General features: G+C 48.7%; 1 protein-coding gene across 1 annotated transcript in view; it reads right to left on the minus strand.

The window, feature by feature from the left end:
* Positions 1–15549, minus strand: part of gli2a (GLI family zinc finger 2a) — a 79108-nt gene that overhangs the window by 9710 nt on the left and 53849 nt on the right. The window contains exons 5-9 of the mRNA XM_079731241.1: positions 15268–15465; positions 6306–6507; positions 5686–5887; positions 3078–3188; positions 1886–2026 (exon numbers count right to left, since the gene is read on the minus strand). Coding sequence (XP_079587367.1) covers positions 1886–2026; positions 3078–3188; positions 5686–5887; positions 6306–6507; positions 15268–15465 — 854 coding nt within the window. The remainder of the gene's footprint in view (positions 1–1885; positions 2027–3077; positions 3189–5685; positions 5888–6305; positions 6508–15267; positions 15466–15549) is intronic.

The raw sequence follows: 15549 nt of genomic DNA on the forward strand, positions 1-15549 counted from the left end.
GTCAGTGAATCTACTTCCTGTTGATGGCAATGCTCAAGCAGGTTGAACACTAGTTGAACTATTCTCATCTCTGGTGTTTCCTGAAGACTAACAAGGAGTTGTATTAGTCTTCACATAGTCTGAATGTGTGAATTACTTTGGTGTGTATGTCTATCTGTGTGTGCATAAGCGTGCATTTGTTGGGTTAAACAAGTGATATTTACTCACCCTGTTGTAATATTGTTTTATATGACAACATACTTTAAAGATGTGTTGTTTCACAGCGAAGGGAGTGAATCACTTTAGTGACATAGTCTAGGCATGTAAGGCAATTGCAGCTTACACATAGTGCCATTGTATCTTCACTGAGCCTTTAATTATGCCCTTAGGCACTACAGGTTTTACCTCAAATCCCATGGCTGACACCCACCACACACTCATGAATTCTCCAACACCACACGCAAATATTCTCTGTATCCGGAGGGCGCATTGTCCTCTTAAGGACACCAACTCCCACAATTCCCCACTTATGTGCACCGGATCTTCACCAATGCAAATGTGAGCTGGCCGCCATATTCATCTTTCCTCCACCACTGGCTTAGAAGTGGAATCCTAACCATCTATTTATCCAAGGGCAACAGGGAGTGTGTGGCCTTGCAACAAGCATCTATTTTCAGTTTTTACACTCGCACTACTGAAGGGGCTCCATCATTTTGGGCCAGTTGGGGAATCGTTATATTGTGGATAAGTAAAAGCCAGAGCAGTGGCTAAGGTATGTTAGTTTGCTGATTTTCTGGTGTGAATCTCTTGTGTCTAACTCTGGACACAATCAGGAACTATTTTTTGGGGGGCGGGATATTCTGGCTGTTAGCAGTCCGCTATTACGTGGTTGTGCTTCTGGCTCACAAAGCGTGAATTGGAGCGATTTGTCAACATTATAGTCACAGCAGGCTTTATTTTTTGGCAATTTATGTTGTTTGGTTGGCTGCCTTCCCTGTAGCCAGGTGGGAAGGGGTGAGGGAGGTACTTTTGTGGTCTCACCTAGTCCATCTCCCGAACTACCCCACAAGTTGAGTCTAGTGCTTTCTGGAGAGGTAGTCTAGCACGTGGTCCCGGACCCCAGTCCTCAGAGTAGTCATGAAGTCTGTGCTTATGGCTGGAGTGGGTGAAGGGGGAGTTTAACTGTCAAGGATTGCGCAGTCTTGGATGAGACTAGTGTATAGTGACTAACGAGAATGGATCAAAAACCCTTTCATCTCCAACCCTGATTTTTTAATTCACCTTGGACTGAGTTTTAAGTCAGCCTCGACTAAACCCTGAAAGCTGGGCTGGAAACCCCCCCCATCATCACCAAACAGCCGATGTGGTGCTTCAAGGAGTAGAATGCATAAACGGGGATGGACTACGCCAGCCAGTAAAAAAGAATGGAGCGTGAGTCTCTTCAGAGCTTTAGAGTGGCTGGCATAAAGATGGATTTACGGCCGGACCTCGGGGGGCTTTGGAGGTGGAGGACAAGGTAGGGGTGTTGCTGAGAGCCGGGGAAGGGGGGGTTAGGGGTGAGAGGTCGGGGGGAGGAAGGGTTAAAGGGCTGGGGTGTGCACAGCTGCAGGGATCAGGGCTGAGGCTTGGGGAGAGCCGGCAGGCTCATTAACCTGCCGCATGTCAAGCCAGACAGTGAAAGATCGGTTACTGGGTTGCTTTGGTACCGGGACTCCGTCAGCAAGGGCCATAATGATTAGCAGAAGCATTTTGGTGAAACTCTTTCCACTCCTTCGCTTTTTTCAAGAAGGATATGTTGCAGATTTCAGAAATGGCTTTCAGTTAACTGGCATAAGAAGTACATTTGACAATGGAACAATGTACCCCCCCCCCCCCCCCCCCCCCCCCCCCCGCGCTCAGTACTCACGTGCACTAGTTGATCCTGCGTGTCGTACTCCTGGACGCACCCTTCCCAGTGGCAGTTGGTCTCATATACGGCCTCTGGCTCCTGTTTGCTCTCGTCTTTATCCAGCTCCTCGTTCAGGTCCAGGATCCCTCCACACGCCTCCTGAGGGGCCAATACAATACAGTTACTAACAGCGGTTACTATTGAGACATGACAACAGTTACTAGACAGCAGTTACTATTGAGACCTTAAAACAGTTACTAGACAGCAGTTACTATTGAGCCATCACAGCAGTTACTACACAGCAGTTACTATTGAGGCATGACAACATTTACTCTACATGTTACTATGGAGACATCACAGCTGTTACTAGACAGCAGTTACGATTGAGACATGACAGCAGTTGCTTTACAGCAGTTACTAGACAGCAGTTACTATGGAGACATTACAGCAGTTACTAGACATGTTACTTTTGGACATTACAGCAGTTCCTTGAAAACACTTAATAGTGGACAAAACATTACAACCCTTACTATTGGACACAGGGATATGGTCAGAAGAGGGAAAGAGAGTGACATGTTATGTAAGGGATCAGAAATGGTTGAATGTGCCACAGGAATGGGGCTTTAAAATTAGAATTGCACACTGACTGTTTTAACTTAAGTGTTTTTCACACGAAAAACGAGAAAAAAAACGAGTGGCGAACGGTTGTGTGTACAGATATGACTTGCATACGCACACACAAAGACACCCCAAACCAATGCTGAATCTATCACCTCTATCTATTGTCAATTCGCTACATAAAGTCACACTGTTTTGCATTTTGCTTATCTTGACCCAAGTAAACTGTTACTGGATCATTGCTATCTCAACACATTCATCCCACTCACTGGGCGTGGTGCAAGATATTCCTTATTGAACATCAATCAGGGCCCAATCCGACACATTAATCAGAGGGGTAGTGGGTTTCTTGTTCTGAAGAAGTTGGAGCGTTGTACTACGTTCAGGTACTGCTTTTGTTTTATATTATATGTATATATTAATATTATATGTGTATATTTAACACATATGTTTGATGAAGCTTGGTAACCATGAGGCTCGTTTCAAGATAAAGACCAAACATTACACCACCACTATGGTAACCTTTGTACATGGCATTAAAAACCAAAATGTCAGATTACTTTGAGTACAGCGTTAATAGTATTCACTGTACCTGAGATGACGGAGATATAGGCAGGGATCCCTCTGCCTCTGTCTTGACTTTCGACCTCTTTGTGATCATGGGGTTGACGGTGCTGCTAACTGCGGGGTCACTTCCCGCGTTCTGTGGTGACAATGAGGATTTCACATCGGTCAATCTCTATCCGACCAACACTTTCTCTGACCATCTGTCGTTCTACATTCTTCTGTTTGTCTATCACTGTCTATCTTTATCCCTTGCAAAAATGAATTGCTATTTGCACCTACTTTTCATTAATGCACATATTCAATACTATTGATTCCTGACAGTAGCCTATTCTGTCCTGACATATGTGCCAGTTTTATTAAGTACATGAATTACTAAGTAGATAACTAGAGAAGCCAGAGAAATACTATGCACAAGCATTAGTGCGATCGCTCACTGCAGTAGGGCTCTGATGCATTGCAAAATAAATTGACTGATACAATGATATAACAATATAATATAACAAGCAATAGCATGGCTACCCTATGTGTCAGCAAAACAAATTATATGCCATCCCTTCTACTCTGTTCAATAATACAGTTGCCTCTTTTCTACACGATCAAATATGTCGACTTACTATTAAAGCATATGGTCTCTATTTGCCACCTACATTACACGCAATGCATCCCAGCATAGTTTCTAGTGTCTCTCTGTCTCTAGTAATCGGCACAACTTCTAGAGCACGACGGGGAAACACCGCAGTGGGGTGGAGGGTACAAGGTCCGGACTGGGGAGGGGGCTAGAAGTCAGAACGTGACCCACCACGAGACTAAACCTTTTAGACTTGTTTGATGACAGCCAAACTGCGAGGAAATTTGAATGTGGGGAGATTATTAGCCTCATCTTGAGGGGTAGGAAGAGGTTGAGGAGGGGGAGGCAAACATGCGGCATAGGTTATACATTAGTAATGGAATTTGTGATCTATGTTGCTGTGGCAAATATGCTTGTGTGCTTTGTGTGTGTGTATTTTGAGTGAGTGGTACGGTGATAGGAGGGGGGTCTCCCCACCCGGTCACCCCGGCTCAGTAGACCCCTTCAGGGGGCCCCTGTGCCTTCACTTCCACTCTCCCTCCAGTTGGCTGGAGACCAAGGACATGTGCTTCTGATCACTGTCAAGAGCTACCTCTACATAAATATACTGTATTGTGTCTGTGTCTGCATGTGTATATTTTGCATGTGATTGTGCACGTGGGATTATATTCACACATATTCACGTTCTGTGTTCCTATGTTTTTGTGTTAAGACACGTGTAATTTGAATGTGATTGTGCACATAACATTCAAGATAACGATAGTATACTCTGGTAGCAGTGTGTAGTCTGCAGTATAATAGACGGACATGTGTGATTTAAATTGTGTGCTCAGATGAGAGTCTAACAATGTGTGCTATGATAAAATGTGTGCATTTAAAAGTGTGTACTATGATGAGTGTTTTACAGTGTGTGCTATGATAAATGTTAGTGTAAAAGTATGCACTAAGATGGGTATCTAACAGTGTGTGCTATGGAACGTGTGTGTGTGTGCAAGAAGAAAAGGGCATGATGGACGTTTTGAGTGCATGTGCGAGTGAGAATTGTTGAAAGGTTAAGTTTACATTAGCAGCAGCTATAGAGTACACAGCCCACTGATAAAAAGGGGGGAGGGGTGGAGAGATCGGAGTGAAGGGAGGAGAGAGGGGTAGACCGGAGGGGGGGAGATGGATGAGGAGAGTTCAGAGGGGAAGGAGAGATTGATGGGAGGGGGAGGGATGGAGAGATGGGAGGAGGAAGGGGGAGATGGGAGGAGGAAGGGGAAGGGAGGAGAGATGGGAGGAGGGAGGGAGAGGGATGGGAAGGGAAGGGATGGAGCGATTGGAGGGATGGGAAGGGAAGGGATGGAGAGATTGGAGGGAGGAGGAGGGATGGAGAGATGGGAAGGGGAGGGATGGAGAGATGGGAAGCGGAGGGATGGAGAGATGGGAAGAGGAAGGGGGAGTCATGGAGAGATGGGAGGAGGAAGGAAGATAGATGAAGCTACTAATGGGATGGAGTTCTCTGCATGTTTCTGATCAGAGACAGCGTTTAAATCCAGTGCTGGAGGCGCAGCGCCAGGGGACATCTGGCTCTCCATGAATTCAAGACCGCTCTCTCAAGTTAACTCCCATTCATGTCCTCTGCTAAATTGACTTATTCTCTTTCTTTACTTTTACAGCACATGTGAAGTACGGTTCCATTAGTACTTCTACTACTACTACTACTACTACTACTGCTACTACTACTACTACTACTACTACTACTACTACTACCAATTTGTTCTGGATAAATGTGTATTACTTAGTACTCAGCTAAAACCTGCCTAGGAGGCAACGTTACTACTATCTAATATTACATTCTGTAGCCTACCTTGTGTCATTCATGTTTCAATGGCTGACTATTGATGTGAGTTTTTTTCACAATTTGAGTGAAATGTATTTGAAGTACTTGAAGGCATTGTAAACTGCGGCAATAGTGGTAAATTATTACTATAATATTGGTATTTTTTGGTCATACACTGTTGAAGTGCACTTTGTGTGAGTGTGTTTGGTGCTTCACATGTTCTTCTCTGCGGGTTGCCCTTACCTGGTGCGACTCAGCCAGAGCGGAGACATTGTGGGAGAGGGCGAGGGCGGAGGTGGCCAGAGGGTGCTGGCGGCCAGGGAAAGAGGTGGGTGAGGGGTGGAGCAGAGGAGGCGTATGGCCGAAGGCACTCAAGCCCCTCTGCTGGTTGAGCAGCTGCTGGTAGGCCATCGGGTTGATGGGGTGGGGGAAGCTGTAGGACGGGCTAGAGAGAGAGAGAGAGAGAGAGAGAGAGAGAGAGGTTAAAACCTTGCCATGATCCAAGTAATGATTCGATTTTTAGGAGTCATTCAGCATGTAAAAATGATGACAGTCTGTCAAAATGATCACTGAGCTCTATTGCAGAAACCATTGGAGATTCTGCTCTTCTCAGCTGGGCAACAGGACTTTAGCTCTCTTAGCTTGCTTTTCACTTGGGTAACCCTGACAACCTGAACTCTGAAACAACATTTAGGCAAACAGGATCCAGAGGCCGTATATGAGATCGACTGACACTGGGAAGGCTGCGCCCAGGAGTATGACACGTAGGATAGGCAGCTCAACAATGCCTCCAGGTCAGGCTTTGGACGCTAGGGGATTGGAACCCTCCCCAGTGCCACACCCACCCGTCTGTGGAGGCCCACCTGATTCCGCCGACAGAGAGGTGTCCATAAGAGCTGCTGGCGGCCGAGCTGGAGCGGGAGTTGTTGATGTAGGCCACCAGGGAGTTGGGCGACGTACGGATCATGGTCTGGAGGTCGATGCTGGCATCCGACAGCGGCGAGATGGACAGCGCTCGCTTCCTGTTCAGCCGCGGGGTCAGTCTGGGGCTGGAGAACCTGGACACTGGGGGGGTGAGGGGAGGACATGGTCAGATGTTAGAGCAGCCTCGTTAGCTGGACGACGGAGAGAGCGGAACGAAGGTGGTCGGTTGTTTATCAATAAATACATTCTTTTTTTGAGTTTTATTTTTGCATGTTTATGCTTTATTATACAGTGAGATAGACAGGCAGGTAGGGGAGAGAGAGGGGAGGACATGCAATAAAGGACCAGGGGCAGGAATCAAACCCAGGTTGCTGCGCTCAGGACTGGGCCTTAAATGTACGCGCTCTACCCGGTGAGCCAGCAGGTCGCCCCCGATAACATCATTTCTGTGCTGACACAAAACTGTGAGGAGGCTACTGAGCAGGAGGGTGCATGCCCTTTATCATGTTTAGCAAACTTTACACATTCTTCCCTTAAATGTATTATCCCAACTGTATTGTTGAGCACTTCAGGCTCTCAAAGATGTATATGTTGTTGAACTGTGGTCACACCGACCTTTGATTAATCCATGGTGAACCAAAACATAATTAGCACAGTATCAAGAAGTAACATTCCCGTTTAAACCACAACAAAGCCTGTGGAAGTCACAGCCATGCCTATCTTTACCATCTCACAAACACACACACACACACACACACACACACACACACACACACACACACACACACACACACACCTGGTGTTGCCTGGTGAATAATGAATCCTGGTGCATAATGAATCGGTTTGGTGTTATTACTGCGATAGCAATCTCTTCCAGACCCTTGTATTACGGCCAGTTAAATGGAGGCAATTTAAACAAATTGATCTGAGAATACCATGAGAGAGAACAAGGCAGGCCCACAAAGGAGAGGGCAATGCCCTGCTGCTGGGCTTGTTGCATCCCAGATTTATTTGAGATTATTTGGAAAATCAAGAAAATGACGACCGAAGTAAGAGGAAGGATTTTCCCATTAACTTAACAAGATCAGGATTTGAGATTCACCATCCTTTTTTAGGAATGTATCGCTTAAATGTTTTCCCTCACAGTTAAAATGGTAAGTATTTGGGTTCTTAAAATAAATGAAATATACAAATTGCTTGAAGGTGGTTTTTTCTTTGAGTAGGGGCCCTTGAAGAAAGGGAGAGAGACAGTGGTGGGAGACTGAAAATGTTGTAGAGAGAGAGAGAGAGAGAGAGAGAGAGAGAGAGAGAGAGGATGAAAAAGGTAGTATTGGAGGCAGCTGCTCTGGAACAACAGGTGCTGAGCATTAGCCCTGGTGTCCGGGGACAGAAAGCAGGACATGCTGTCTGTGTGTGTGTGTGATGTTTGTCGAAGGCCAAAAAAGAGCCATCATCAGAGGCGGCGGGTAGCAGGAAGCTAATAATGGCCTCATCACGTCTCACCTAGAGACACACACACACATACACACACACACACATACACACGCATCCACACACAAACACAAACACATGGCCGTCACCACGGTGAACCTGTAGCCAAGCCCTAACCTTTTATTGATCATGAAGTCATGATGATCCCTCCAGACCAAACGAGCTCCGGCACCAGTCTAATGAACGCCCCAGACCCCTTCCCCTCCTCACCCTCCTCCCCTCCCTCACCCTCCTCTCCTCCTCCCCTCCTCCCCTCCTCACCCTCCTCCCCTCCCTCACCCTCCTCCCCTCCTTCACCTCCCTCACCCTCCTCCCCTCCTCCCCTCCCTCACCCTCCTCTCCTCCTTCACCTCCCTCACCCTCCTCCCCTCCTCACCTCCCTCACCCTCCTCCTCTCCTTCACCTCCCTCACCCTCCTCCCCTCCTCACCTCCCTCACCCTCCTCCTCTCCTTCACCTCCCTCACCCTCCTCCCCTCCTTCACCCTCCTCTCCTCCTCCCCTCCTCCCCTCCTCACCCTCCTCCCCTCCCTCACCCTCCTCCCCTCCTTCACCTCCCTCACCCTCCTCCCCTCCTCCCCTCCCTCACCCTCCTCTCCTCCTTCACCTCCCTCACCCTCCTCTCCTCCTTCACCTCCCTCACCCTCCTCCCCTCCTTCACCTCCCTCACCCTCCTCCTCACCTCCCTCACCCTCCTCCCCTCCCTCACCCTCCTCTCCTCCTTCACCTCCCTCACCCTCCTCCCCTCCTCCCCTCCTTCACCTCCCTCACCCTCCTCCCCTCCTTCACCTCCCTCACCCTCCTCCCCTCCTCCCCTCCTTCACCTCCCTCACCCTCCTCCCCTCCTCCCCTCCTCACCTCCCTCACCCTCCTCCCCTCCTTCGCCTCCCTCACCCTCCTCCCCTCCTTCACCTCCCTCACCCTCCTCCCCTCCTTCACCTCCCTCACCCTCCTCACCCTCCTCACCCTCCTCCCCTCCTCACCTCCCTCACCCTCCTCTCCTCCTTCACCTCCCTCACCCTCCTCCCCTCCTTCACCTCCCTCACCCTCCCGCCCGACGGAACCTGAATGTTGTGTTTAGAGGTGGCGACTCATAAAAAGAGGCAGGCATGTGTGGCGGGCTAAGGGGCCCCAGGGACCTTCAGATGACTGGTGGAGGAAGGAGGGAACCAAGAGGGGGGGAAAAAAGAAAGGGGAAGAAATAAAAGCAACAGTGGTGCGGAGATGAGAGAGATGTGTATAAAAGACTTGGCAAAAACAACAAAAGGCGCAGAGGAATGCGCCCCGCTCGGGGTTAATAAATAAAAGTGTGTTGTTAGGCTTGTTGGTTGGGGGGGGTGGCATGGGCGCCATAAGATGTGGCAGGAAGGGGCTTGGTGTTTGGGGGAGGTGCATACTGCCCTTCTCCTCAATTACTCCTTCCTACATCCTTCTGTACTTCACCCGTCCCACTCTCTCTCCTCTCCTATCCTCTGGCCCCCTCTCTTCTCAATCCTGCTTTTCCTCCATCACTCTGAACCGCTATTCCTTGAGCAATCTTTCTCACACTCTATAATAATCACTCTATCCTTGATCGTCAACATAGGAATAACTATCAAGTCTGTTCTCTGTCACTTTCACTCTCCCACTCCTCCGCCACTCTGTTCTCTATCATTCTATCTTCTATCACTCTCCCTTTCCTTTGCCACTCTGTTCTCTATCACTCTATCTTATATCTCTCTCAAGCCTCTGTCCTCTCTTTGTCATGCTGCCCCGGCATCAAAAATATTTTTCTACGGGTACTTCGCACCTCACCCTCGTACCTCGCCTTTGCCCTATGTCACAACGCACATAAAAAGGAAAATACATGCACACACACATGCACATTCATGCCCACATATGCACACGTGCGCATACGCATACACGTGCGCACCCGCTCAGACACATAAAGCGATTGTTTTATAGGTGGTGGCTCTAATTGAAAGGGTGTGCAGGGTTCCGGACAGCCGGGGCAGAAACAGATGTTGCGTGTTAGCGTGGCGCTATGGCAGCTTGTGGCACTACTGCACGGCACGCTGCCTGTGTGTTACTGCTTGTGTGCGTTTGCTTTTACACGGGTGTGTGCGTCCTATTTTTTTCATGTGCCAACGTGTGTGTGTGTGCGTGGGGTTAAATTGTGCGTATGTTCCAGTGTGCGTCTGCTATTTATATTGTGTGTGCGTGGGTCCCTCGTTCTGCAGTGTCGTTGCAGGACTGCAGGGTGTGCTATAATTGAAGATGTGGGTTGATATCCAGGCTTGTAATTACAGGCTCTCCATCGCACATTCATAGAATAGTAGAGTTGTGTGTGTATGTGTGTATGTGTGTATGCCATAGCTGCATTTTGCGATTGTGTGTGTGTATGAGGGGCATGTGTTTTTTGTGAATGAATGTTCACTTTAAGCACCTGCCTTGCTGTTTTAACCAAAATGTGTGGCTTTGTGGAAAATCTAAATTGTGTAATTGCAGGGTACTGCTCATCATCCCAGCTCTGCCCGACCCCCTGCTCACATTAGCTATGGGGCCCTCATCGAGGCCCCTGGATGAACACATGAATGAATGAACCTGTAGGCCAGGAGGCTTTAAAGCAGGAAGATCTACCTTGTTTGTTAGTTCCCAGTAGAGGAGAGATCATTAGAATAGTGCTCTGGGGCGGCCGACCCCTGTGGGGCTTTAAAGACCTCCAAAGGAAAATACTCAATGGTCTCTGAGGCCCCGTCCACACGGAGCCGAAATGGGTGAAAACGATCCAGTTTCGTTTTATGCGGTTCCGGAATATCTCCGTAAAAACGGAGTCATTGCAAAACCGCATCGAGCTGTAGAAACGCTGTAGTAAATATTCAAGGCTCTGGTTCTCCACAGAGAAAAGTGGAGCGCATCAAGCCTGTGCGCATACAGCCTGCGCGCTGTAAAAACATTCAGTCACGAGGAGATTCAACCTTTTAAATTCACCAGAAATACTTTTTAATGTACATTTAGTAACTAAATTCATCAAGGGGCTTTATTTAAAGCTACAAAAAGAATACCAATAAAATAAAAAATTCAACACAACTCTGACGTCCCCCAGCTGGTGGGGGGCTAATGACGTCATCGCTTGCGTTTCAGGCGTCCACACGAATCCTAACACGACACCGCATAGGTCCGGATAGATTTGAAACCACCTCCGAGGGTGGTTTCAGAAATGTGCGGTTTCGGGCACCGGATTCGCCGGCTCCGTCTGGACGGTCGGCCGAAACGCACAAGACTTCACCAAAAAATTGTCTCCGTGTGGATGGGGCCTGAGACAAAGAGTCCCTTTGTCTTTTATTTGTCCTAAAATGCCTACTAATCAAATGAGTTCTTCTTTGTATCAATCACGTCTGATTAAAAAAAAAGTGGCCTTCTTGTTATTGGAATCTATTGCAATTGATATAACTTTTTAACATATTATAATTATTTTCAGTGGGATTAAATGCACCGTAAACAGAAAGTGTATTCTCACAGTTGGCCTCTACGGGTAGATAGGCCTTGGATTGTGCTGTGGTCACTGCACGGGACCCCCCCCCCACACACCACCACTACCACCATCATGGAGTTGGGAGAATGTTCCCCTGGCAGCCCGCGGTGTACAGGGAGGCCCTGGTTACGTGCCAACTCTTCCTCCTCCTCCCCACCAGCCGAGGGTAGCTGGCAGTGGGACCAACATATTTATTTTCCTAGTAAGAACTCCCTAATACCAACAGCGTGAAGCACGTTAGCCAGGGCCTGTGCGTCCTGCGATCTTCCAATGTCCTTGCCCCAAAAAGAGGTTGTTGTGTTTGCTGGTGTTTATGCGCACACTTCTGCCCCGTGTTCATGTTACCCATGTACAGTTAAGTGTTTGTGTGCGCAGTCTGAGAGAACTGGTATAGCCTGCCCCACCCGCTATCCATCCATCCTACAACACCCCCCCACACCCATCCAAAGGTCCGGAGCAGATGCAGAAAGAGGACTACAGTATTCAGACAGACACACACACAGCTCTTCATCAGCACTAGATTCCCTTACTGCTCGGGAGAGCAAGGTTTTTAACTTGGCCCATGTGATTGTCGTGGGTACGTCCACCATTTCTGCACCAGGCACTTTTCCGTATCTGAACGGAGATATTCTAAATATGTGGAAAAAATATGTACATCTTTATTTTTTTTAAGATCTATTTTTGCATTTTTATGCTTCATGATAGAGTGAGATAGGCAAGAGGGTATGGGTGAGAGAGAGGAGGAAATGGCCAGTCCTGGCATGGATCAGGACTAAGCCTTAATGGTACACGTCCTCTATACTAATAATAAGAATAATTAAAGTAAATAAATGTACATGGGTAAGCATTTACGCATTTCGCATTTGGGTAATGCATGTCTTGGTTCTATATTGGAGGCACCGATGCGGTTCCAACTATGGTGGAAACCCCTACATTTATTAATACTAATACAACTGCTTTAAAAGGACGAGAGCGGTTCCTCCTTGTGTTAAATGGCTCAGCCTGCTTCAGCACCGGCACGGCACGGCCGTCACACTCAGTCGGCTGATTAGCCGTGTGAAGAGACTGCCGCTGGCACCACCGGCCGCTTGGCACCGGAGCGGAGCGTTGAATCGGGGGGTCGTGGAGGGAAGGCGACTGCCGGTAGGAACGCTGTGTTTGTTTAACACGCCGGCCTGTCACCCAGACGGCGACGACATGGCAGACGGCGTGGCGGTCGGCGGGCGGAGGGGGGGGCATGGGGGGGGCTCCTGGACGCCCAGTCGGTGTGACGGTCCCGACCCATCGAGCGTGTTTGGATTACACGTGTCGGGTTTAGACCGTTTTGTTTGGAGAAGAACTCAAAACCAGGAAAAGGGACTGGAGACTCAGTGAGCCAGTGGAAAGCTGTATGTGTGAAGAGCTCAAGGTTCGGAGTGCCCAACCGCTCTCAAATGACGGGAGTCAGGGAACCAATCAGAAAGCATATTCTTTATGTGCCTTCGATGACGCACAAACACATAACTTTCCACCGTTGCAGCATAAATGGGTTTTTCTCAATGTGACCTTGAAGATCCAGTTCAGACTGATCCTGCTACTGGTCAATGAGGGGGAATATATTTGTGTGAATATGTATGTGTGTGCATATATTAGGTTTATGTGTTTGGTTGTGTGTGTGTCTGTGTGTGTGTATGTTGGCCAGCGGAGTGCAAACCTGTACTTTTGGTTCACTGAGCCTTTGTAGCACTTGTGGTGGGTCTGCTGGATTTATTAGTGCATAAATTGATTTTTAATATGGATTTCATCGGCACTGCCTTCCAAAACTAACAGAGGGGCCCGGCGCACATATTTCCCCCCCCCCCCTTGCTGCTCCCCTGCCCTCCCTCCCCCGGCCCGGTCCTGGAGGTAAAGGAGAGCCTTTATGCATGCTCAGAGACCGCGGCCATTAGCCAGCAGCCTGGGTCAATACCGGCCCTGTGTCGGCCTGCCGCAGTGAAAGAGCCTGCAGCCCGGCCTCGCTGCCCGGGCTGCAGTGTTAGGGGTACAAACAGAGGGCCTGGCATTGACTGCTTGTGCTAACAAGTCAAAGAGAAAAAAGAAAAAAGTGTGGGACAAGCATGGTGGCGGTCGCCGTGGTGGGGAGGAGGGTGAGAGGACAGAGAGCGCCGAAGAGAGATGGAGGGATGGCAGTAGGCCATCCGTCATGCCTGCCATGTTTAATTTGCTGATTGAGGTCATTTGGAAGATTAATGGCTGAGGTATCCCATTTCTGATGTTTTACTTGTAACGCAGAGTGAGTGTAATCTCAGTTTGTTTCTCTGTGACTGGGTGGTGCGATAGGTTTCCGGACGGGGGGGTAGAGTGTTTGATAATCAGGCATAGTAAAGGACGACTTTCATGGCTAGATTTATTCTAAGCTCTCTTTTTAGTGGCTGTTGGAGAGGGGCTGAAGAAGTTCCTGAAGGATTCTTGGACGTGTTTGAGTTGAAAACATTTGGTTCCTTGCCTGACCCGCCATTTTGAAGGAAGGCGTGAGTTCTAACCGGGCAGAAGGAACAAGCTGGCAGTCATTAGTCTTTCTTAAAGACTTCATGTATTCATGTTTGAATGTGAATGAATGTGGGAGGATTTGAGTGTGAGAGAGTGTTTATATGCCCTTTGTGTGTACACATGTGTGCATATCGCTCTGTCTAAACATATCGCTCTCTTCAGCGATCAGGCGATGAAGATGGCAGGGTTAATCTCTGCTTTTACAGCCTGACACGAGAAAAACAGAACAGGTAAACCAAGGCCCTGGCATAAATCAACCATGTGACACATAGCACTGCCCTGCTTCACATATGCAGCCCTTTTAAGGTTATCCTCAAGTGGTTAGGATGTTACTCAAACTGGTGGCAAACCACACCTGAGCAAGAAGGAAAGAGGTAAGTTGGATGGGGGAGGGGGGGGGGGGGGCCGTGTAGGTATATGAGGACCCAATATTGTGGCTTAAAATGTTTGTGTAGCAGCTTTATTCTCTCCCCTTGTCCCCGAAGTTCCCCACTTTTTTTTCCTATTAAGTAAAGGAAAACACGGACCACTAAACTATCATGCTTTGATGTGGGCAAATGTTTAACACGTCAACCACAACAAAGGAAGCGAGAGCTAGGAGAAGGGACTTGGGGAGCAGCGTACCTGGCCTGTTGAGAACCAAAGGACAACAACAACAGCCCAGTGAGTGTGCTGCACCGTGGGAACCAGGACATGGATTTACTCCATGAAGGCAGGAAGGAAAACCAGCAAGGTGCCTGCTCACACATCTTGTTGGTTAATAAACCAGGACTCCCGTGAGAACTGAAGATTAGTTTGAATAGCTTTGTCTGCAAGGGTTCCGCGTGTGTTACCTCACTGTTAAACAGCAAAGTATCCTCAGAAAACTTTTTTTTTTTCTACCGATACACAAGATCCTATACTGAATAGAAAATATATTTGTCCTAGTTATTTGCCAATATTTTTTTTTCTGGTGTTAGATTGCTGATCAGCACACCTGACATAAAGGGCAACCGACCTCTGAGCAAACAGCGACAGTCGCAGTACAGAGTGAGTAACCACGGGACGATTCCCAAAAAAAACCCATTTGATTATCTACAGGGCGGCATGTGGCTCAGAGAGGTTGCTAGTTTGATGCCTGGCTCCTCGGGTGTCGAGGTGTCCCTGAGCAAGACACCTCACCCTTACTGCTCCCGATGGGCTGGCTGTTGCCTTGCGTTGTTGACTCCGCCGTCGGTGTGTAAATGTGTTTATAAATGGGTGAATGTTAGGCAATATTGTAAAGCGCTTTAAGTGGCCACTGGTTAGAAAAGCGCTGTATAAATGCAGTCCATCTACACTCGCCTACTGTTCACAGTGATTGGAGGAGAAGAAGGGGGGCGGTCCTTACTGTCCACAGGGGTGTAGTCGGGCAGGTGAGCCGCTGCCGCCGCCGCTGCGGCCGCGGCGGCACCGCTCTGCAGGAGCAGGTCGCCGTAGGGGGTCCGCTGGCTGGCGCTCGCCATCAGGTGGTAGTAGTCAGCCGGGTTGGCGCCTGGTGGTGGCGGCAGTCCGAAGAGTGCGCGCTCCTTTAGGTGTTCGTGGGTCACTGGGAAAGGAGGTAAGATGGAGACGGAGGAGTGATGGGGATTGGGGGAGGGGGGGGGGGAAGAGGAGAGGACACCAGAGAGAG

The sequence above is a fragment of the Pollachius pollachius genome (genome assembly GCF_949987615.1).
Source record: "Pollachius pollachius genome assembly, chromosome: 3".
In the NCBI taxonomy this organism is placed as follows: Eukaryota; Metazoa; Chordata; class Actinopteri; order Gadiformes; family Gadidae; genus Pollachius; species Pollachius pollachius.